This window comes from Notamacropus eugenii, chromosome 5, assembly GCF_028372415.1.
Source record: "Notamacropus eugenii isolate mMacEug1 chromosome 5, mMacEug1.pri_v2, whole genome shotgun sequence".
Classification (NCBI taxonomy): Eukaryota; Metazoa; Chordata; class Mammalia; order Diprotodontia; family Macropodidae; genus Notamacropus; species Notamacropus eugenii.
Window position 1 is genome coordinate 337,124,005 of NC_092876.1, and position 25,596 is coordinate 337,149,600.

The following is a 25,596-nucleotide window of genomic DNA, read 5'->3' on the forward strand; positions in this document are numbered from 1 at the left end:
TTTCCAGGCTTCGGGGAAGGATCCAATGAAGAGATAAGGAAAGATTAAAAACATTGGAAAGGACCAATGGGGTGTTGCGCAAACCTCTAGTAATGCCTGTCAGAACTTGGCTTCATGGGCTGGGCTGGGGAAACTGCCAGCCAGAAGTCACTGGCCTTTGTGGCACCTTGCCTTGAAACCCTTGTGATCTGGAATCCATGCAGTCACACAGGAGAATTCCAGCCAGGATGCACAATCGCTCACCTTACACTACCACAGAAACAGTATCCTTTCAATGCCATAGGAGCTTTTAGTTGCTACTTTAAGAAAGGTGTGGGGATTTTCAATGTCACTTGACTGATAATCATTTTTTTGTTATGATAGCTTTTAGAACCCCTTAATGCTTTTGACTGTGAAGGCCAGCCTACTTTATTATCTTCCATTTCAAGAACCTAAATAAGAATTAATGAATAAGATGATTTTTGTCCTGGGCCCTCTTCACTCTCTCTACTACTTCATTTGGTGATCTCATGAGCTCTCATGGATTTAATTACCATGTTTGGTCATTAAATGATGATTCTCAAATCTACCTGCTCTGCCCCAAAATCTCTGCTGTCCTCCGGTTTCATATCTCCAGTTACCTTTCAGGCATTGAATTGGATGTCCAAGAGACATCTTAAATTCAGTATTTACAAAAGGGAACTTATCTTTCCCCCTAAAGTCCAGGTGTGGGGAACCTGTGGCCTCAAGGCCACATGTAGCTTCCTAGATCCTCAGCTACAGCTCTATGACTGAATCCAAACTTTGTTCTGTGAAGTTTGGATTCAGTCAAGACAGCTGCACTTGAGGACCTAGAGGGTCATATGTGGCCTCAAGGCCTTGCCCTTGCCCTAAAACTCTTCCCTCTTATCTTCCCTATGACTGTAGAGGGTAATACCATCTTCCCAGTTCCTTAGGCTCATAATCTGGGAGTTATCCTTGACTCCACAACCCCATGTCTAATCTGTTACCAGGGCCTATCAATTTCACTACAGCACCTCTCAAAAATACTCGCTTCTCTTCTCTGGCATTTCCACCACCCTGGTACAGGTTCTTATCACCTCATACCTGGATTATTGCAATAGTCTATTGGTGGTACTGCCTGCCTCAAGTCTTTCCTCACCCCAATCTATCCTGCACTCAGCGACTAAAGTGGTTTTCATTAGTGTTGGTCTGATCATGTCACCCCTTCCCCTCCTTCCCCTGTCCCCCAACTCAGTAACCTGAAATGGCTTCTTTTGCCTCTAGGCCCTTCATAACTTAGCCCCCTTCCATCTTTCCAATCTTCTTAACACCTTACTCCCTGACAGGTACTCTTGGATCCAGTGATCCTGGATCACTGGCCTCCTGGCTGTTCCAAAAATAAGACAATCCATCTCTGGCTCTGACAATTTTCTCTGGCTATCCCCCATGCCTGGAATACTCTCCTCAACTTTGCCTACTTCCTTTCCTGGTTTCCTTTTAAGGGCCACCTAAAATCTCATCTTTTACAGGAAACCTTTCTCAATACCTCTTAATTCTAGTGCTTGTTAATATTTCTAGAGTCTTAATTATTTCTTATTTATCCTGTATATGGCTTGTTTTCTACATATTTGTTGTATGTTGTGTTCCTTGAAGGCAGAGACTGTCTTTTGCCTCTTTGTTTCTCCAGCTCTTAGCACAGCGCCTGGAACACAGTAGGTATTTAATAAGTATTTATTGATTGAGTTTTAAAGATAGGAGAGGCTTGAACTTCTTTCTAGGCTCTGTTACCATATGACGTTTTCCCTATGCTAAATTATCAGAAACTCCCAGTTTTTTTGATCCAGATATGAAACCAGTCAGGAGTAAAAGAATTTTCCCAGACTTGTTGCTCTTCAGTCATGTCTGACTCTTTGTGACTCCATTTGGAGTTTTCCTGGCAAAGATGCTGTAGTAGTTTGCCATTTCCTTTTCCAGCTCATTTTATAGAAGAACTAAGGCAAACAGTATTAAGTGACTTGCCCAGGGTCACACAGCTAGTGATGTGGATACAAAGGTGCCTTAAATGTTGAGCTGCCCTTTCCCTGGTTCATCCCCTAAAGGCACCCTAAAGTCTCTTGATACAAAGGCACCCTTAGGGTTGAGTTGCTCATTCACTGGTGCCTTAAAGTCTCCCCTTATTTTGGAATACCAAAAAACTTCCCCCTTATCCTAGACCATGGAATTCCTTGTCTCCCCTCCCCCATCCTGAGTCATAAGATTCCCCTGTCTCCCTTATCCTGTCCTTATAAAAACAAGCCCCTGTTTCTCTGTAAATTGCTAGTCCTTCCAGGGCTAGTCTGCTGCTGCTTTTGCATCAATAAAGCTCCCTTTGGCTAAAGAGAAGATCTAAGTGAATTCATTCACATTTAAACCAGCTCTCCCATCTCTCTTTTCAACACTAGTAAATGTCCAAGGTCAGATTTGAACTCAGATCTTCCTGACTCTGATGAGGGCTGGAAGTGGGCTAGGGTACAGGAACTTCAAGACTAGAATTCCCTGCATGGGCCATCTGGAGAAGAATTCATGTACTCAAGCATTGTTTAGGTCAAGGTAAAGATTTATTATTCTTTTCAGCAGGCAAAAGTTCTTAGGGAACCTGCAACCTTGGAGGGGTACAGGTAAAGTTTATGTAGGATATTCTGTAGTATATCATGTGCAAAATATTCTAATTAGGTGATTCAGGGTGGGATTAGGGAGTGGTTAAGTAATGGTTGGTTCTTATAGGAACTTGCACTTTTGGTATCTACTGGGCAGGTATTTTACCCAGAGTTCATCGGGAAATAGCCCAAGGGGAGGCTACATGGAGGTGTGGTTTTAGGCCTGAAACGTTACTAAGTCAACTAGTCAGGGCTGACTGAGAAATACCCAGGCTGCTCTCCTCATTGCCTTGTTAGACAAGATAAATGTAAGGGAGTATGTGTATGTCTAAGTCTAGGATACATATGATTGGTCTGTGAGTAGTAAATGTCATTATGATCCAGTGCACAGTCAGTTCAGTTAGTATACAACTGGTTCAGACTAATATGTTCTATAGGTGCAGCTGGCTGCTGTAGCCCTGTTGCTGGGGCAGACTGTGTCCTTGGGATGGGGAGAAACTTCCTGGGATAGTGTTTTGAGGCTAGGGAGAAATGTGATTTTTTTAAAGAGAAATGTAATTTTAGACTTGGAGCCCAAGCACATGCACCCAAGGATCTCATCAACTCCAGGCCTAGCACTCTATCCATTGTGCCATCTAACTGCCCTTCCCCAGGCTAACCCTTCTAGTTTTTTCTTCTTATCTTTGAAATGTCAGTCTTTACAGTCTTTACTTTTGGTCCTTATAAATTCCTTTTTCTTTTCTGCAGCTATAAGTCCAAAATTGTACCTTTTCCCTTTTGTTTCTTTTTCTAATGTCACTGGAGACCATATAATCTTTAGGAAATCTCTGTTCTTTGCTCAGAGTTGATTAAGAACTCTGTGCCTATGCAGAAGCATCCGATAAACCTGTTTGAGTTTTACCTTCTAGTTCTGCCTGTTGATAGTTTTGATGGATATCAATAAATAAATTGATATCAATAAATCTATGGATATTTCCATATCAGTACTTATAGATTTGCCATATCTCCCCTGACAGAAGGTTCAAGCTTCCTTGCATCCCTCCTCTACCCCCAATTGGGTCCTCATGTTCTCTGACAGTGTCCTTATTCAGAGCTTTAAAAAAATATGCCTGCATTTTTATTTAATGTTATATTTTTGACTCCTCTAGAGGTTTTGATGGAAGTAAGCAAGACAGTTATTCACTACTTTCTCAGTGGAGGTATATGAGGTTTTCAGGGAGGACTAGTACCTCTGGTGTGAGGGCTTGCTGTGTTCCTTTCAGGGCTGCGCATCCACCTTTGGTGTCCACCTTCACCCAGCTCTCACCTGTGGCACCAAGAAGCTGTAGCATGAGCAGCAGCCATGGCCTGTAAAGCATCTTGCAGATGGGCTAAATCAGGTTGAAGCTAACCAATAGGCCACAAACCCATGGGTGAGTTAGGGGGGTGTCTACGTCAAGCATGTGAAGACGTCCCCCATTGAAATGGTCAGATGAGAGTGTTCCATTGGCCATGTGGCTGAAGCAAGTGCTGTGGAGTGCTTAGAGCTTGGTCAGACATTAAAGATGCCAAGGTCGTCCCCTGCATCAGGGCCGTGGCCATTTGTCTTGACTTTTGTCCTGCCATTGAACTTCAGTGATTTTAGAAAAGGGAGTGAGACTGATGACCTTGTGTAACTCTGCCTTACTTAAATCCAATTCTTACACAAGTTAAGACATTGTCCCATGATGTCATTGGTCCCCTTTGAAAGGAAGAACTAGCAACAACATTCTTAATTTGATATGATTTTGGAAGGGGTAGTCTTTTACACCTGAAATCTGTAAACACAAAGAGACTGGCAGATGTAGTATCAGAAGTACTACATTAGAATTCTGGAAATCTGAATTAGAATACAAACACTTAGGTTTACAAGGAGATAAGGTTCCTCCTTTGTAAGATGGGGTAGTGGATTTCTAAGATCCCTTCTAGTTCCACAAGTGCTATGAAAAAGAATCTGATAAGCTGATTTCAGGATTGGTCAAGGTGATCTTGAAGAGATCTTATGCATAATAAAAGGTTACTTCCTTTTGCATGCCCAAAGCTTCCCATTGCAAAATTATTTGCTATAGGATCCTATCCATAGGCATTGAAAGAATTGTGTGGGAAAATTTTATTTGTCTCATTTGAAATTAGTCTCCTGATTCGTTTCCTATCGGACATTTATTTAAAATCTGTGATAATGCAAAGACTTGTCTTGACTTCCTACCTTTACCCATGCAGAAATTCATTTAAATGAAAATTGGAGATAATCTAGGTGTATACTTTTTGGGCAGAACAATTTTAATTTACCAAATTTTTTTCTCCTTTCACCATCAAAGAGTATAAGAAGCAGCAAAACTAGAAATTTGCACAAGAATACAATCAACCAATGAATCATAGGTTGTAGGGGTTTTTTTTTAATTATTTGTAGAGATAGGAACTGGACCTGTGATTTCTTTGGTTAAGGGAACTTCTTAAAGAGGGAGGTTCCTCTCTCAATGCAGGGCAAGCCCCTGCTCTGCAGACTGTGGTCTTAGAGAATTACCTGTGGGACTGAGCTTATTGGATGCTATATCCTGGGGTTTAGAGCTAAAAAGGACCTTAAAAGTCATCTAGTCTTTTTAATAGATGTCAACCTGAACATTTGGTTAAGAAAAAGGCAAACAGGCTAAATGCATATTGTTTATTCCCTTAAAGCTAGTGGTTACATGATTATGGAACCAGAAAAACTTCTGACTGACTGTTACAGGAATGACCAGGTTTAAATCTGTTTAGGATAATCCAAGGTGGTCTGTGTTCTTTAGATTTATGGTCTCCATGAGTGATTAACTAGACTAGGATAAATAAATTTCTTAATTGCATAGGTTGTAAATACAATAAGATAGCAGAGTTGACAAAGTTTCAGTTGAAATTACGACCCAAGATATCTGTATTTTCTTTACCATTAACATGCCACAGCATAGTATATGTCCACAAAATATTAAGATATGGAAAAAGTCCCATTATTCAAGATAGTGTCTAGGGTTAAGGGTCTCATAAGGTATGCTAAGTCAGCCCCATCTGACCTTGTTGACATAGGAAGAGGTATTCTCTGAGTTTACTTCAGAGAACAAAGAGACTGTTAGGGCCAGACTCTTTTTCTGATTGATTAGTTCAAGCTCTAGCCCTTATTAAAGTCCAAAATTTATATTAAATGATTATCACAGATGAGAAACCTGAGGCCTAGAAAAGTAAACTGACTCACCAAAAGTCCACAGGCAAAAGTAGTAAGTGGTAAAGCTAGGACTGAGCAGTAAGTAAATTGTGAACAGCTGCTGTCTTGAGCGCATACTTATTCATTCCTGTGAAACTTCAAATTTATGTCACCAGTCTCATTGAAGATAAGAGAGCATTAGCAAGGGAAATATTGGCACTTGGGAAACTTGGGGAGATTTCTTCTTATTGTGAATGATGTGACCTTTCTTCCATAAATTCAATTTAATGATTTAAGTTATAGGATTCATCCTGCTATCCTGTATGGCTTACTCTGTTACTCATTTTATTCCCTTTGTTTCCAGGTCATATACAAAGTTCATCTTAAAACAAATCATGTCCTGAAGAGGGATATTGCTCAGCATTTAAGAATTAAAATTGTTTACGATGAAAGTGTTGAAGAGTAAGTATGACATTATTTCATCATATTTGAATTCAGAATCTAAACCATCTAATCACCCATAAAGTGGGTGAAAATATTTATAAAAGGGCAGTTATAATGAATAAGGGGGTGGAACAGTTTTCAGATGGAAACAAGCATAAAATACTCCAGTCTTTAAAAGGATGGCTAAATTGTATTATTGAAGTCAAACATCAAAAAATACATAGCTAGAGTTGATGAGGTCAGGGAACTATAATGTTGAGGTTTGAGCTGCGTGGGACCCCAAAATACTGACACGCCAGGTCCTGCTGAATGAATTGAACTCAAGCCTTCTTTCAGCCAAAGTAAAGCAAAGTTTATTAAAGATTCACCATATTGAGCTGTCTCTTAAGAAGCCTAACCATTTGTGATGCTTGTATTGTGACAAGCCAGATAGAATCTCAGCTAGACAGAATCAGAGCTGGATTTAATCTGAGCACCTTTATGGAGGCCAGATGGAATTTGTCTGTGGTAGGGATCAGGGGTGGTCGAGTAGTACGGGAGGAGGAGTCTAAGGAGGATCTTGATGGGACTGAGGTAATTAGTGATGTAATCAAGGATGGGAAATAGCTGGAGGCAATTGGGAGGTATCTGACTATGGAGGGCTTGGATGGGAAGTAAACTGGAATGGGCCAAACTAGGTTTAGAGTAACAGATTTGCATATTAAAGGAGAGTTCTAGGAGGTTCCCAGAGTCTGTACCCCAACGGAGTGATCATGGATTTGTTGGCTAAATCCTAGAACATTCAACCTATGGCATATCTTTTGAATTACCTAGTATTACAGGGTTAAAAATACTAACTTATTAGGAGCTATTAACTTATACATCAGGGAATAAACCTGTAGGATTCTTACCCTGGTAAAAATTTAAAATATAAATAGATTGAAGAAGGAGCCAGATATATTAAAAATATACCCACCATTTGTTGCTCTATTTTGACCGTGTTCCCTAGACTTTTGAGATAAAAAAACATAGAAAACAGGAAGGAAGGAAAAGTACAAAGTTTATTCCTTGCTTGCTCTGTGCTGGGCACTGTGCTAAGTACTGGGGATACAAATGAAAGGCAATATAAACACAGTCTCTGTCCTCAAGGTATATTCTAATAGGGGAAGACAGTACTCCCCCAGAAAGGAGATTAGAGGATGGGTTGATACCCAAGTTTTGGGGGCAAGGGAAAGGAATGGTTTTGAAGTATGGAATTGAGCCAGGAACTGGGTCAGGAGGAAAATAAGAACTGGTTTAGGCCCCTTCACAAAATGAAGGCTCCAGGAAGATATCACCATGAGAAAAGAGGGCAAGCATCACAGAGAGATGTCCCAGGTTTAGGAGATCAAAGGGGTAGATGGATATTCCTGGGTGAGGAAGCCCCAGGCTTATATTTTTGTATCACCTTCACATCCTTATAACAAAGAAGAAAGATCACAAGACAGTTTAACAAAGCAAACTAACACATCAGCCACATCTGGTATTGTATGCAGCATTCTATACTCAGAATTCTCCATCAGTACAAAGAAGGGGGCAGGGCTCTTCTTGTAGATCTTTGAGGCCAAATTTATACATTATAATTTCATGCATTCAGTTCAGTTTTTTGTTCTTTATATTGTCGTAGTTGGTTTGTATATTAGTTTCTTAGTTCTGCTTATTTAATTTTGTATTAGCTCATATACGGCTTATATTCTTCATGTTCATTACTTGTTATGATGCATATTGCATTACATTCATGTGCCAGCATTTGGCTATCCATTCCTCAGTGAGTGGTGAAAGATGAAATGACTGAGGAAAAACAAAGGTTCACTCTTCCAAGCATATCATTTTATTAAGTAGTGCATGCTACTTGCCTAACAAATCAGGACTAGGCTTCTTTCTCAGCTTAGGGCTGGACCCCCGAATGCTGGGAGAGACAGACTTTTTACACATTAAAAACAATTAATCAAATGAGGTCAATTAATTAAAAGAAAACAGTGTAATATTTTATGATTCATTTTCTAATTAGATGAAAGATTAGGGACTTTCCAAATTTGCAGGGGGGGGGAGGGGAGATCAGACAGGTACAGTTCCCTGAATTTAGAAAAAGAGATATCCCACTGTCCCGAAGTGTGTCTACAAACAATCAAAGGAGCAAGGGAAGAATAGCTGATTGGTCAGTTTTGGGCCAGTTTTCAGATAAGACATATATGTATTGCTTGAGATGTATAATCTTGAGAAAACAACTTGCATTCACCTTTGGATCTGACTGAACTTCTGATTAGCATAACTTAGATCATTGGTTAAGGGTCTCTAAGCAGCAGGAAGAGGTGGTTCAGTTTCCCAGCTGGGCAGGGTTAGGTTCAAATGAAACAATTAGATTTTCTCCCAATTCCCACAATTGCTTACAGTTTTCTCACAAGACAGAAATTGGACTAGATCCATAAGTGAATTGATACTAAACTAGCTCCAGAACTGAGTCACAAGATGGAGTCAGTATGGTTCTCTCAGTTCCCATAATTAACCACTTTCTGTTCTAATCACCTCAATTTCCTTACCAATCAGTGATCATCTATGTTGTTTCCCTTTTTTTGGAGACTGCAGTAATTGCTGCACTAAAATTTGGGGAGTTTGTTTGGAAATTTTATTTTAATCATTGACCTCCTGGGAATGTATGCCTAGCAGTGGAATCTCTGGTAAAAAAGAGTCTGAACATTCCCTTCTTGAAATCTGTGCTTTAGTCAACATGGCATTCTTACTGTCTTGAACATGATACTCCATTTCCAAGCTTTTGGACTGGCCATCTCCTCCATGCCAGCAATGTATTCTCCTCTCACCTTTCTCTCTCTCTCTCTTAGAATTCCTAGTTTCTTTTAGGACCTTCCTTCAGTTCAAGTGCTTTGAAGAGTTTCTTGATCCTCCCAGATGCCAGTATGATCTCTCCCAAAATTACCTTGTGTCTGTGTTGTTTATTATGTACATGTTGTCTCCTCTGTAAGCTGCTCTTTGGGAGGAACTTTTTCCCTTGTATCCCTAACAGCTACCCCACTACTTAGCACAGAGTAGATGATTAATAAGTGCTTGTTGATTGAGTGATTGATAATTCCAGATTGCTTTCCAAAATGGTTGGACAAATTCACAGCTCTACCAACAGCATATTAGTGGGGGCTGTCTGTCCAGAACCCCTCCAATATTGACTCTTGCCATATTTTTTTCTTCTGTGCTAATTTCCAACATGGGATTTTTTTTAATATTCTTGTCTTCTTTTTTTAGGTTGCTTTCTGAGAAAAGGCAACTTGTGAAGGTAGGTAATGTATGTTGCCCTCTCCAGGAGCAACTGATCAAAAGGTATTGGTAGAATATGGATCAGGTGTCACTAGAGAAATTTCATGGCTTCACCTGACATCTCAGTAACAAGGACATTTTAAAGGGGTTATAATATCTCATTAGGGATGATTAGGATATTATTAGTCTTGTCTGTCTAAAGCCTTGGCTGTCTCTTTATCCCTAATCAGGATTACTATACTGGGCTGTTGGAGACCTGTAGAATGTTATTACTTTCCAGAAGGATTCTTGAAGGCTTAGAAGTCTCTTTGTGGACTAGGTAGACTGTGTTATAGTATTTATATGACAAATAGAGAGCTAGAAACTTTTTTTTAGCAGAACTTGTTATCAGATACATATAAACAGATATGAAAATTGTCACAGTGGAAAGAAAGACTTCTCTACAATGGTTGCAAGTCACTATTTCATCATTTTTCCCAGAGAGACAAATCCAGAATTGGATACTTCTCTCCACTCAGGAGATCTTGTTTCTTTATCTCTAAAATGGGGATAACAGTATCTTCTTTATCCACCTCAGATGATTGTTTTGAAGCTCAAATGAGATAATGTGAAGGTACTTTCTAATTCATATAATGTGCCATATAAATGTAAGGTATTGTTATTGCTATTAATAATGAACCTATTTTTTGTTAATAACCTATTAATTTTTTTCATGTATTTTTATACTCTATAATTTCTTCTGCTTTCTGTTCCCTTTTAAATTAGTGGGAGCAGGATTTGCCCATACTGATAAGGGTGGAAAGGAATTCTTCCAAGATGAGCTCAGAGAACACCATTACAATGATAATCATAGTAGACATTTAGGGTAGTGCCTTAGGGTTTGCAAAGCATTTTGGAGGACACTCATAATCCCTATGAGGTCGATTCCTATATAGGCTTGATGGTCCCTATTTTAAGGATGAGGACGCTGAAGTACAGAGAAGTTCAGTGATTCCCAAGGGGTCCCGCACAGGTATAAGAGACAGGACACAGTTTTGTTTCTAAGTCTGATGTTTTTCCCACTGAGTGCTGTGGAAGACTTTACATGAACTGTCCTGAGCAGTCTCAGGGAAGCAGTCTTGGCAGGTTTCTAACTTTTCCTTTCATCATTATGAAGAATAGTATTGTCATTTGAGGCCAACAATTTACTTTAAGGCAGTTCATGATGAGACACAGTAAATGTGCAGTTGGTTTATAAATGATCCTCTTGTTTGTTTCTCTTTATATATCAAAACGTGTTTGTTAATGACTGCTAAGTTCATAATAAAAAGGACATTTTAAAAAAGGAAAAAAATATTATGAGGTTAAAGTTTCTAAACAAACATTTTAATGTTGGAGAAAATTAAAAAGTTATCAGAAAGATGGAGAAGACCTGAACCAGTCACTCAGAATGTCAAAGCATTATTCTCATGAAGACCTGGAAGCGTTGAGAGGTCTCCCAGCTAGAATTTGTCAGAGGCAGTGTTTCCTGACTCCAGTTCCAGAGGTATTCCCACTATATCACATGGAAAGTTCAGTGCCCTTCTCTCCTTATTCTGTATGATTTTTAGCCATGGCTTTCCATCATAAACCTACCCAATGTGCTCAAGGCTTCTTGGGCACAGCAGTGTCTCACTGTGGCATCCTCTCTGTTGTGCTTTACTCATTATGTGAACTGCCTACCTCCTTGTCTAGTTATATTTATCCATGATGTCATCTTTTGTTTCACCCCCTTTGTATAGGTCATTATTAGTAGCTGCATTGTGCTTATCACATATTGAGAAGCAATGTGGTATAGAGGAAGAAATGATAGATTTAGAGATTTAGAGTCAGGGAAATCTGGGTTCCATTCCTGCCCTGGTTATTATCAGTGGGACCCTGGGCAAATTACTTATTACCCCAGGAACCTCATCTTCCTGCAGGTTCACATCAGCCTTGTTACTCAGACCTTATCAGTACCCTCTGCCTCTGGGATCACTCTGATTGGAGGGCAGAGTGGAGATCTGTCTCCCCAAACCTCCATTTAAGGAAGATACCCAAGCTGGCCATCTCTGCAGTTCCCATCTGGCTGCACTCCTTTGGACTTTTCCATGAATCCCCCATGCTGCATACTTTCCCTTCCCTAGTTCCCCAAGTCCCTTTTCAGTTTCCCTTTCTGTGTTGTCTTCTCCAATTGGATTGTAAGTCCTTGAGAGCAGGGATTATCGTTTTTGTATTTGTATCCCACTGGCCCATATCTGGCACATAATGGGAACTTAATAAATGTTTATAGACCTACTGTGACTTAACCTCTCTGAGTTTCAGTTTCCTTATCTGGAAAATTAGAGGGTTAAACTAGATGAACTCAAAATCCTTTTTGTCTCTTAAGGCTGTGATCCTATGATCTTTCCATTGCCCTTGGGCCTCTTTGTATTTTTGATTCTCCCAAGTTTGGATACACCATGGTTAATAGCAGTATAGCATCTTTGAGAGAATATTTGTGTTAAAGAGATAGGCTTTTATATTAAAAATAGGTTAACTCAATTGGCAAAAGAAGTTCAAAAAGCCAATGAGGAGAAGAATGCTTTAGAAAGCAGAATAACCAACTAGAAAAGGAGATCCAAAAGCTCACTGAAGAAAATAGTTCTTTAAAAATTAGACTGGAACAGATAGAGGTTAATGACTTTATGAGAAACCAAGAAATCACAAAACAAAAGCAAAAGAATGAAAAAGTGGAAGATAATGTGAAATATCTCATTGGAAAAACAATTGACCTGGAAAAGAGATCCAGGAGAGACAATTTAAAAATTATGGGACCACCTGAAAGCCATGACCAAAAAAAGAGCCTAGACAGCATCTTTCATGAAATTATCAAGGAAAACTGCTCTGATATTCTAGAATCAGAGGGCAACATAAATATTGAAAGAATTCATTGATCACCTCCTGAAAGAGATCCAAAAAGAGAAACTCCTAGGAACATTGTAGGCAAATTCCAGAGTTACCAGGTCAAGGAGAAAATATTACAAGCAGCTAGAAAGAAACAATTTGAGTATTGTGGAAATACAATCAGGATAACACAAGATCTAGAAGCTTCTACATTAAGGGATTGAAGGGCTTGGAATATGATATTCCAGAAGTCAAAGGAACTAGGATTAAAACCAAGAATCACCTACCCAGCAAAACTGACTATAATACTTCAGGGGAAAAATGGTCTTTCAGCGAAATAGAGGACTTTCAAGCATTCTTGATGAAAAGACCAGAGCTGAAAAGAAAATTTGACTTTCAAACACAAGAATCAAGAGAAGCATGCAAAGGTAAACAGGAAAGATAAATCATCAGGGACTTAGTAAAGTTGAACTGTTTACATTCCTACATGGAAAAACAATATTCATAACTCTTGAAAACTTTTTTCAGTATCTGGGTAGTTGGTGGGATTATACACACACACACACACACACACACACACACACACACACCCCAAAAACACACACATAGAGAGAGAGAGAGCACAGGAGGAGTTGAATAGGAAGGGATCATATCTAAAAAATGAAATTAAGGGGTGAGAGAGGAATATATTGGGAGGAGTAAGGGAGAAATGGAATGGGGCAAATTATCTCTCATAAAAGAGGCAAGAAAAAGACTTTTCAATGGAGGGAAAAAGGAGGGAGGTGAGAAGGACAACATGAAGCTTACTCTCATCACATTTGACTCAAAGAAGGAATAAAATGCACACTCATTTTGGTATGAAAACCTATCTTACAATCCAGGAAAGTGGGGGAGAAGGGTATAAGCAGGGTGGGGGGGATGATGGAAGGGAGAGCAATGGGAGGAGGGAGCAATTAGAAGTCAACACTCTTGGGGAGGGACAAGATCAAAAGTGAGAATAGAAGAAATGGGGGGCATGATAGGATGGAGAGAATTATAGTTAGTCTTACACAACATGACTATTATGGAAGTCATTTGCAAAACTACACATATGTAGCCTATATTGAATTGCTTGCCTTCCCAGTGGGGATGGGTGGGGAGGGAGGAAGGAAGAGAAGTTGGAACCCAAAGTTTTAGGAACAACTGTTGAGTATTGTTCTTGCATACAACTGGGAAATAAGAAATACAGGTAATGGGGTATGGAAATTTATCTTGCCCTACAGGACAAAAGAGAAGGTATGAATAAGGGAAGGGAGGGATGTTAGAAGGGAGGGCAGATTGGTGGTAGGGGTAATTAGAATGCTTGGCGTTTTGGGGTGGGGGGAGGGGAGAGATGGGGAGAAAATTTGGAACTCAAAATTTTGTGTAAATGAATGTTGAAAACTTAAATAAATTTTAAAAAGTGATGAGTCTGTTTTTATGGAACTTTTGATTATTTCTTCCTGTTTAATGGTATAGACATGGCCATGGTATTCCATGAATTTCTGCTTATAGTCCCTGGCTAAGATATACAAACTTAAGGCTTATACTTTTTGTTTCTGTGGTTAAAATAAGGGACAGGAGAAAGAAAGTGTGAACATAGTATATTTGCAAATGGTATGACCTCGTCTAAAACTCAACTGGAAAGCAAAGAAAATATGTAGAGGACTTCTTTTCTGTCCGCTCACTCTTTACTTTCCTAGCCTCCTGTATTTCCAGAAATAGAAAACTTCTCTTTACTTCATAGGCATTCAAACTAGGCTTCACTTTATAAAGATTTTCTGTGTTCTTCTACTAGAATTATAAAGGTTTTTTTGTTTTTTATCTTTAATCTAGAACAAACTTTTTCCACAAGCTATTTCATATTTGGAGAAGACATTTCAAGTTCGTAGACCTGGTGGCCCTATTTTGCTTAGCAGGTATGTTGTATGAACATTGATTATTTAATATGGTGGATTGGATTTTCCTTTTTTTTTTTTTTTTTTTTTTTTTTTTTTAAGGAGACCGAGTCTCTCCCTCAGGCTGAATGTGTAGCACCTTCTCCTAGGCCTGATCCCTTTGCTGACTGGCACAGAAGTTCTGACTTTCTCTGTTTCCAGCCTGGGCTCTTTGCTCTTCCAGTGGCCTGGTGTCTCCTGTCCCCTCAGGGCTCATTATATTGATGCTGAATTTAAATACCCAATCAGTAGCTTAGAAGTTCCAAACTCAAGCAGTCTACCAGCCTCTCTGGTGGCAAGGATTGTGGTTGTGTGTGCCACCAGGCCTAGCTTGGTCATGGTGTTTGCACCACTCCTCTCTTTGCCCTCAGTATAGTCTTCATCATCCATGACTTCTTTCATATTTGACACTGACTACCACTTTCTTGAATCTCCCTGATTGTCTTCCATAGTCCTATATTATTCTGCTTCTCTTTCTTTTATATTTATTTCGATGACTCATTTCTTCCTAGTGCCCACTGTGATTAATATTTCTAATGCGTTTATACCCATAGTCAGACAGCTCCATATCTGAAGAACCTCCAGTAGTTCCCCATTGCCTATAGTATAAAGTTCAGACTCCTTAACATGGTTTTTAAGACCTTCTGTGATTCTGTACCCTGTGTACCCTTTCTGCCTTTATTTCATGATTACCCTTCATGTAAACTCTTTGAAGGGATATAGACCATATCTTAGTTTCTTTGCCAGTGCCTAGCAGTATTTTGTAATTCAGTTCAATTTAAAATTTTATTAGATTTTTACTACATTTAAGTAGGGCAGCTAGGTGACACAATGGATAGAGCACTGGGCTTGAAATCAGGAGGATTCATCTTCCTGAGTTCAGATCTGGCCTCAAACTCTTAGTAGCTGTGTGACCCTGGGTAAGTCACTTAACCATATCTGCCTAGGTTTTCTCATCTGTAAAATGAGCTAGAAATGGCAAGCCACTCCAGTATTTCTGCCAAGAAAACCCCAAATGGGAGTCACAAAGAGTTGGACGTGACTGAAAAACAACTGAACTGAACATTCAAGTAATATTTACATGTGGCAGGTATTAATAAAAAGTTAATAAGTGAATAAATATACACTTGATATTCCAAAAAAACTATTTTCACTGTTTGCGAAAATTATCCTGTGTGTTTTCTTGCTCTTTGTTTATGCTAACGTTCTTCATTCATATCTCTTCTCTTCATGGTACTTGCTTTTAATCTTTGCCTGTTATATTTCTTTTAGGCCCAGGTCAAATACTGGCTCTTCCATGGAGTCTTTCATAATTCTCTTTGCTTCCCTTTCTAGCAAACCAGTATGTTTCCAGATTTGCATGTCCTAATTTGCAAAAAAATAGTTCATTCCTTAATGATACAAAGTAATGAGTGTGTTTGTATGGGACTTTTGATTCTATCTTCAATACACCTTACATCCCCTCAGTATCTTATAGAAAAAAGTCTCACTGATGAGTGGGGATTATTTGGCTTAAATGTCGTGGCTGAAGATACTCCCTTGTATTGGCCTATAAAAAGGAGGCATCGATTGCAGACTTGGACTTTTCCTTTTTCTCCATTTTTGGAGGACAGAATAGAGAGCAATAAAGCTAACACTGGACTTGGATCTGGGTCCTGAGTTGCAGGGGTTGCCCTACCAGGCTATTTTAATGTCTTGAGGCAAAGAAACCTGGTAGTTGAACATGCTCTTACTTGTCACGGGAGGAGAGTTCATGGAACTCAAGTGCTTGATTCTGGCCTTTGAGAGGAAATGGTTTAGCCTCCTAGCTCAAGTTATGGCAGCTGTTGCAAGTGGGACAATATATTCTTAATGGTGAGAATTCTTGATCCTTAGCCCCTGAATAAAGGAGAGAATTGTTTTCGGGTTTCATAGACCTTGAATCCAGCCCCCTGGCAAAAGAAGCGAACTTCCTGGATAGCGCTAGCCACAGTTTATCTCTAGAAACCCCAGTTTCAAGAGTGAGGATCCATCTTTCCAGAGAGATAGGGGAATTCTTGGGCAGCACCAGCTTCTCTGAACAGAAGATCGTATACTGAAGCTGCATGAGCAGCAAGGAAATGTTACTGACAACAGGGGAAAGCAAATGACCTGAATCTTGCCTTCCACTGTTGCTATCAGTTATTACACAAGTCTGAGGAGAATATCACCAGTCTAGCAACCATGAGGGTATTTGTCTTTTGTATAAGTCAAACCCTAAGTGTGGCATGGTAAGACTGAATGCCTGTATGGATCTCTGGGACAAAATGGGACTAACCAGAATGTTGGGGGGTTATCCTACTCTTGGAATTCCAATTATTTTCACTTCCTGGAGGAGTACAAACCACAGAGTGGGGTGAAGATTCTGGAGAACTATAGAATGCTAGGGAAAAGTGAAATTGACCAGACAGGAGAATTCCATTATTTTTTTGTGTGAGTCTTTTATGGTTTTGGGGTTATTGGGTTTTTTTATTTTATTTTACGTGGAAAGGAATAAAACCTGTCCTGCAATGATTATGTAAATGTGTTACCTTGGATCCTCATACAGGCCCTGGAGATCTCTTTACCCACATTTGTGGGGACATAGACATGAAGCATGAATTCCATTTGGGCTATATCATGAGATTTCTCAGAGGCAACTCTGAGGCCTGGAAGGCTAAAGAGAAAATGATTTGGGGAATAACCCCTGAGATTGAACCCATTCTGTCTGTTTGCATCCAGAATTTCAGGTGCTGTGCTAAAGGTTACGCATTTAATGAATGAATGAATCTAGTAGAGTAGTCCCTTACCCTCAACACAGAAGATAGATGTTGTAAACTCTGAAATCTGGCAATACTATTATAACAGTATATACATACATACACACACACACATACACATACACACACATATAATTAAAAAACTCCGAATTACACATTAAATTATAAGGCCAAGAGAAAATAATGCCTTGTTTTGGGGTATTAATCTTCTTTTCTTTTTTGCTTCATGATATTGGCTATATTAGAGCTCAAATATTTTAAATGGCTAATTTACAAGATTTACTTGTTACAGTGATTACTCCTATTTCTTATTAGTGAGCAGTGATAGTGACACAATAAAGCAGCTACTTGTTTTTCCAGTGTTTTTAACTGTTGTGACTCTTTTAACTGTTTTTCTACTCATGATAACTTCTGTACAAATGAACTGAAGACAATGTGCAACGAACCAGTATGTAAGAAAGAGAAATGACCCCAATAGATATTGTAAAGACTGTTGTGCCGAGCATACCAAGTGTGGTCCCATCCGAGTGCCCGAGGAACATCTTCAGGTAGCTTCATCCTACACTTAGTAATGGGGTAACATTTTCATATAATTTTAAATACCAGAAAACTTTGTTCTTTTTTTAAGCACTAAACTTCTTTTTTTATCTGAACCTACGATTTCATTGGGGTAGGGAGGTTATGGTGTGAAAACTCTTTCTGCCATTCATGATCCATAAACGTTTTTAACTTAGAGTCTTAGAAAGTTGCCTAGGCCTGGGGAGGTTCCATGACTTGCCCAGGATCAGAAAACCAGGATGTGTCAGAAGTGGGACTTGAATCCCTGTGGCTTGACTCAGAACTCCCTCTCATAATTTTTTTAAAACTATAATTGAAATAGCTAATATTGGGTTCTTATCAGTTTTCCAGTGATAATGGAGTTAGGTGGGATTTCTTTCCTTTTTGGCAAAGTTTTTCTTCCTTCAGTTAAAACCTGAAGTCCCCCCAGCTCCAATCACTTTATCGTTGTCCATTAGAGTACACATCCCAGACAACGTTGCATTTTAACATTAAGGTAAAGTGAGGGGAGACAAGATTCTGAGTATGGTTGGTTTATTAGGCTAGTAGTAACCAATAAATGGGTCAGTGGCCTCAATGTCTACAAACCATGAGATAGGGTTTACTAGCTTTTGTATAGTTTTGGAAAGTACAGGAGAACAAAGATTAGAGTTGAGTGGGTGGGGAATACAATGCAGTTGGTTACAGTGTGGACAGCATCATGGGAATGGAGACAACATGATTGGTCACATCAAGGAAAGCAGGCTAGCACCCTCATGGGCCTATTAGCCACTGATTTCTGACAATTTAGGAATGTTCATTGCTGTATGGGACCCCTCTGCATCTTACAGTCTTTACTAGGTGATCAAACTAAAATCTCCCCTAACTGAACAAGGACAGGCAAGGGCAGATGATATATCTTTTGGGTATAGTATTAAATTAATTTGTAGGGCTTAAAAGTAACAAATAGATGTCCTGGAAGTATCCCAGGAGCTAAAGGCATGGTGGTAACAGTTTTCCCCATTAATTATAGTTTTAATGTAACTTGGAGGGAAAGCCAAATTCCGGATCTCAACTCAAGGACATAGAAAGGGGACTTAAGCAGATACAAATTCAATTATAAAAATCAGTGCAATATAGAATCAATTACAAAGTAAAATTAATATGAATTTCTCAATAATAGGATGGTAAAACATTTTAGAGAGTATAATTACTAATTACTTTGCAAGAGTTTTAATCTCTTTTCATTTCTTGGACAAAGTATCTGATATGAGACATCATTTATTTTATAAATATTTTCTAGAACTAGAAAAGTTCTAGCTAGAACTCAAGACTTTTTTTTTTAGTATTTGTGCATCAATGTAAATGCAGTCAGATTGCTTGATTTAAAAAAAATTTATATTAAATATTAGTATGTAGAATTAAAATCAAACCTGATAATTATATCCTTCACTTTTCTTAAAAGATCTGCTGGGAGATTATCCTAGGCTTTATTAAGGCAAGTTTATGAAAATCTACCATTCTCTTTTTCTATTTCAGTAAAGCATCCACTGATGCAGGTACAGACTCTCTACTATGTTGTTTTTTTAATTGGTTCTGTTAAATATCTCCTTGGCATGATCTGGTTTAAAGTTTTGTCTGTTTCTCCCTTTTCTGAAGATCATGTGCAATGTTGCACACACCCCAGTCGTTTGTAATATTTTAATTGAGACTTAAGGAGATATAATCATAGTAATTGAAACAAGTGATTTTTAAGCAAAACAAGCCCAATAGGAAATTTAGGGACGTGATAGATGAGCAGACAGAAGAGGCTGGGCTAGATTTCCTGCTCAGATTCTGTGATACAATGAATTGTGAACCTTGATAATGACATGTTATAGAAAAGCTGTAACATTTGTATTTTGGCTTTCCAATGTATGCTTTCAAAAGTCATCTAATAGTTTCATTATTTTTGTTTTCCTTTGAACTTCGTTGGATCAGCAATGTTGGGTTTATAGTGATTCTGAACGGCTGTGTGCATCAGCGGACCTGCCAGACAGCGAGGGCATCATGGATGCAGACTTTGTGCTGTATGTCAGTGCTCTAACCACTGAGAGGTGCAGCCAAGAAAATATCATTGCTTATGCAGCCTACTGCCAGCAAGAAGCAGAGATGGACAGGTAACCTTTAATCCTAATTTTACTTTGTTTAAAAAAAATTCTTTTTTACTATGAACTTAATATTTTAATGTACAAAGATGATAAAAAGGGATGTATATGATACTCTGAACTTAGGGTGTAATTTGTTTCATAAAATGTATATTATATTTAGCAAGGTAAATTGCCATTTGTATTTCCGAATTGTTTTGTTTTCCTCTGTGTACTTTTTATACATTTTATTGATGCCCTTTCCTTTTTTTATTTAGTTACATTGCTGTCACTACGCACTGTGAAAGGACATTACATACTGTGGGTTGTGGACCCAAGCCTGTCAAAAACAATTCTTCTTAATTTTAGATTGTTCTAATCTAAAAATTTCTGCTTAGAGAGAGGACCAAAGATGAACAGAGTCACCTAATGACTTTGAAAACCATTCTCTAGCCCAGGCTATTTTGGAGTCAGTTACAGCATTCCTGAACAATAGATGTGATTACATACTTTGATAAAACATAATTATGGGTCTCAGAGTAAAAGTTCAGTTAATAGTTTGTTTCATCAGACAGGACAATAGTCATTTATGTTGATGGCTTACCCTTGGAGAGTGATTTTCCTAAAACCATTCAATCTCCCTTTGACCACTCCCTTCAAAATTTCTCTTTTGTCATTTGTCAAAGGTGTACCTAAGAGATATTTCCAATTTATTGAAGTCATCAGAGACTTCTTTCTTCTCCCAGGTGAATCATTACTCCATTCCCTTCAGGGTATGGGGAATGCGTGACCGAAGGAGAGGACCAATGTCAGACTTTTTTTTTTTTAAATAGGATTTGTTGGTTTCTTTTTTTCTCCATTAGTCATTACTGAATGCACTCTTCTTTTCCCCCTTTCTGCTTCATGGACTCTTCTTTGCTTCCATGGGCTCATTTATCTCAGGGTAGATGACTTCCAGAGCTTTAATCTAATCTTTCTTTCATCTAATTTTTCTCCTGATCTCCATCTCCATATTTCCAGCCGCCTTCTAGATATCTCTACTTTTATGTCCATGGATATCTCAATTTCAAAACATCCAGAACTGGTGTTCCCTCTCTGCCACTTGCTTTCCAAACTTTCCTATGCCTATTGAGGGTACCACTATCTTTCAAGTCAGTTAGACTTGAAGCCTAAGAGTCTTCTTTGACTTTTCTCTCTTTTCATATATAGTATGAAATATATATTTCATATATATTTGAGGCTCAACCTAATCCATGTCAATTTTACTTCCCCAGCAGTTTTCCCATCCATTTCCTTCTTTTCACTTGCACATTTAGTGATGTCTTTCCTCAGGTCTTCTTGACCCCTCTGTTGCATTTAATACTGTTGGTTGCTCTCTTCCTGGGTACTTTGGGTTTTTATGATAGTATTCTCTTCTCCTGTCTTTGTGCAACCACTCCTCAGTATCCTGTGCTGATTCATTGTCTATATCACACTTCCTTTTTGTGAGTGTTCCCCAAGGCTCTATCCTGGGCCTTTTTTTCTTCTCTTCCACTTTTTCTCTTCGTAAGTTTGATTCCCATGCTTTTTAGCTGTCAACTCTATGCAGATGACTCCCATTCTGTGTATCCAGATCTATATATCCAAATCTAGTATGTCCTTTTAGCTTCATTCCCCATCAGTGGCCTAACGGATATCTCAAAGTATATGTTCCAGAGACATTTTAAACTGAGCATGTCCAATTCTGAACTCACATTTTCCCCAAACCTACCTTTCTTCCAAATGTAGGTATTTCTGCAGAAGACACCACCATTCCTTCCAGTCTTTTAGATTTGTAACTTTGACATCATCATTTGCTATTCACAAATTCAGTCGGTTGCTAGATCTCCCCATTTCTACTTCCATATCGCTTGCATCTGACCTCTCCATTTGTACAATCATTACTCCAGTTCTGGCTATGCCACAAGTCTTTCTCTATTCCAATTCAGCTGTCAAAGTGATTTTCCTTTAAATGCACAACTGACTGTATCACTGTCCTACTCAGTAATTCCAGAGGCTTCATATTGCCTCTCAAATCCATCAACTAGCATTTATTAAATCTTCTCAAATTTAGCTTCTAATTGTCTTCACAACCTAGTTTTTACCCTACCTTTCCAATATCTCCGGACATTACCTGCCCTCCTGAACTTTCTGTTCCAGTCATATTAGCCTTCTTTCAATTCCACACTCCATCTTCAGTCTCTGTATGCTGAACCTATGTCATGCCTATGTTCATTCTCTCCTCAAAACTGCCTCACAGAATCCTTCACATCCTTCAACATGCAGTTCAACCACCACCTTCCACATGAAGCCTTTCCTGATCTTGCAAGTGCCTGGGTCTCCCCATCCTGGATGACCTCTCTTTGCTCTCTTTATGTCTTACTCCTTACTCCTGCACTTTACTCTCCTTGAGTTTAGGGGTTGTTTTATTCTTTGTATCTGCATCCTAAGCATTTGATACATGGTAGACTGTTAATAGATGCATGTTGATTATTGATTGATTGTTGATACTGTGATTAACATACACATAAAAACCTGTTCTTTAAGGGAGGGGACAGTAAGAAATGTTCTGGCACAAAAATGTGTTTTATATTTAACAACCTTCTTGTGCCTCAAAGTGGTAGCCACTAATTGAGTTGTGAACAGTTAAATCATGAATTAATGTTGTTCTGAAGCTTAACACATAATGTACTGTCTTTTTTAATAGGCCAGTTGCAGGATATGCTAACCTATGTCCAAGTATGATTTCTACTCAACCTCAGGAATTTGTTGGAATGTTGTCAACAGTGAAACATGAGATTATTCATGCCTTGGTAAATTTTGTTATTTAAAATATGTTACATTATGTATTCTGTTGCTCTTTTCCTTATACTCTTCTGCTTTTTGGGGGGACATGGGTATGGGTGAGGCAGGGCTTTTTCTGGTGTTAAGAACTATTAGTGAGGAAACTCCGTTTACCAATACAGATAGGTATTTGTTCTGCAGCTTGTAGTCTTAGAGAATTTTTTGAGAGATTAAGTGACTTCTCCAGCATTAATTAAGTTTCTAGCCACTTTGTCAAGGTTACCGCTCTTATCCCTTGCCTCTTACCCTTTTATTTTGATAAATTATTGTTAATGTAACCAAGGGGTAGATCCTTACATTTGTGTATAAGAAAACTAATATTTTTGGTGGGGGGGAGCATGTTTGGTGAGGCAGTTAGGATTGAGTGACTTGCCAGGGTCACATGGCTAGTAAGTGTTGTGTCTAAGGTTGGATTTGAACTCAGGTCCTCCTGACTACCGAGCCAGTAGTCTATCTGCTGTGCTGCCTAGCCACCCCATAATAAAACTTCATTAATTAAGATTCTGTTAATTCAAAAACTTTATAATTAGGACAAGGACTGGCTTATATGTGCATTTGCATTATCTATAAGGAATATATTTGCTAAGAAATTAATAATTTAAATATTTTAAAAATGAAAAATTTTAAAATGTGATCTAAGGAACTGTCTAAACTACTTTTAAAAGCCCGTTTTCCCATCTTTTCCATAATTTGTATATATTCACTTAAGCAAGCATCTTTCTGACCTTGGCTAGGCAAAACTTTGGTAGTCTATTTGTAATTAACTACTTGGGGGTTTAAAATTAATAAGGCTGCATTTTAAAAAATTTAATTTTTGGAACTGAGTCTCCTTATCTTACAAAGGCTGCATCTCCGGCATCCAATCTTGGATCAGCCGCACTGCTGAGCATCATGAAAGCTTTGACCTACTCCGTTTGTGACATAGACTTGTTTACTCCTCTTTAGGCAGCTTGGTGGTGCTTATCTCCCATGAATTCACCTCGTGGGTGCCAGACTTAGTTCCTTAGCTCACAACTCTTGAGCTCAAGCTACCACCCAGTTAAATAGAATTTTTCAAAGTATTGTATAATCCAGGTTTTTCTCTAATATGTAAATACCTTCTAATTAGAGGATAATTAGGAAGATCTTACATGATATTTAATGGAGTGATATCATGGAACTCAAAGAAAATACTCTTGAATCTTTGGCAGTTTTCACCTTTAAGAACGTAGAGACTTCACTCATTTCATATTTAAGGAGCTTTTTTAAAGTACCTATTATATGCAAAAAGTAGCTGTGCTAGGCCTAGGATGGTAAGACCAAAAATAGAAAAAAATCTTAGCTCTAGTACTTACATTCTGTTGTAACTCATGTTTGAAAAACAAATGCTAATGAATTATAAACTAGTATTTTCTGTTATTCCATATTTCCTACATACTCTATATCACATACATATACTTTGATCTTCTATCTACATAGTTTTCAAAATGTTTAATCATTAAGAATGTAGTTAAGCCAGATGAAACTTTACCTTGATTTAGCAAATTAAGGTAGTTCTGAATTTGCTTCATAAAATCATTCTGCATCATATTATGATTTCATATTATCAAACAGTGAAACTGAATCTTCCAGTCATAGAAGAGGAAAGTATTATTATAGATGCTCAATATATTGAGAAGCAGAAAAGCTCAAAAGGGAGTATTTGATTATAGTTTTAAGCATAATATTAATAATTCTACAAATAAACATTAGGCCTAGGGGTTTAGGACCTAGAAAAATAAATTGTTTGTTCCTTAAAAGCTCATTGTAAATTGTAAGACTATACCTTTATGTGTAGCATTTTAGAGAAGCCTGAGGGGATATAGAGTGTTGGGGTTCTGACCTGAAGTTCAAATCTCCCTATATCTTAGGCAGCTCCCTAAATCTCCTAAGCCATATCCTATCCTAATATATAGTACTTTAAGGTTTGTGAATCACTTTCCTCAAGAGTAGAAGACAAGTGAAGAAATCAGTTCAAATAGTTTAAGTGACTTCTAAGTCAGGTTTCAATTTGGAGCCATGATTCAAATTTAGGTCTCCTGCCTCCAAGATCAATTTTCTTTTCATTATCCTATGCTGTCTTTTAAAAATATATATACCTTCTTTCTTCCTTCAACACATGTACAATATACACACGTATAAGGTTGTAGATGCTCACATCTATTACTTAAATACTGAACACAGTATGAATGTGAGATTGGCTGGTAAAAATTTTGAATGCGTGCAACATTTTTCAGTCTGATAAGATGACAGAATATGTAGTCAATGTCTGTTAAAAGGGATTTGGTTAAATGTAGTCTATTTTCTTAACTCTATCATAATCATGTTTTTAATTTATTTTTTCATTTTTACAATTCTCCTCTTCTTGTTCTAGTCATTTGCATTAGGTTGTCTTAGCGTATCAAAACTGTATGAAAATCCAGTGATGTTGTAGGGACAAAAGAATAAACACTGCTTAGATAGACTTGGGTTGCAAGTTCCTAGTAACACAGGAGCCAGTGGTTAAACAAAGAGGTTGAGAACAAAAGTGCCAACACAGACAAGCTGCCTCATTAATTTGTTGAATTAAATTAATTATATGAATAGTATCCATCAATTATGGATATTAGCTATTGCACATTCTAGTTGTATAAACTGGGTCATGATAATTAAAGTAATAGCAAGAGAATGGTTTGTTTTATGCTTATGTTAGGAAATAATCTTTCATATCAAGTAATTTGTAGTTCTAAAAACATTATGGGATTTCTGTATTTCAAGGGTGAAATTTAAGTATCTAAGAATGAATGTAAAATGGTTATTATCCTGATTATAAATTAAAACTCCCAGGGGACCAAAACCTTGCTGTACATAAGGGACCTGAATCTTGTAGCTCAGTCATAGACATATTTTCCCCAAGGCATC

General features: G+C 38.2%; 1 protein-coding gene across 3 annotated transcripts in view; it reads left to right on the forward strand.

Moving 5' to 3' along the window:
- LMLN (leishmanolysin like peptidase) overlaps positions 1-25,596 on the forward strand; it is a 60,087-nt gene that overhangs the window by 7,260 nt on the left and 27,231 nt on the right. For 2 of the 3 annotated variants that reach the window (XM_072613723.1, XM_072613724.1), the window contains exons 2-7: positions 6,173-6,270; positions 9,526-9,556; positions 14,275-14,357; positions 17,583-17,700; positions 19,670-19,848; positions 22,541-22,646. In XM_072613723.1, coding sequence (XP_072469824.1) covers positions 6,173-6,270; positions 9,526-9,556; positions 14,275-14,357; positions 17,583-17,700; positions 19,670-19,848; positions 22,541-22,646 — 615 coding nt within the window. Of the gene's footprint in view, positions 1-6,172; positions 6,271-6,763; positions 6,826-9,525; positions 9,557-14,274; positions 14,358-17,582; positions 17,701-19,669; positions 19,849-22,540; positions 22,647-25,596 lie in introns of those variants that run through there. The other variant, XM_072613725.1, reaches the window with a different exon arrangement.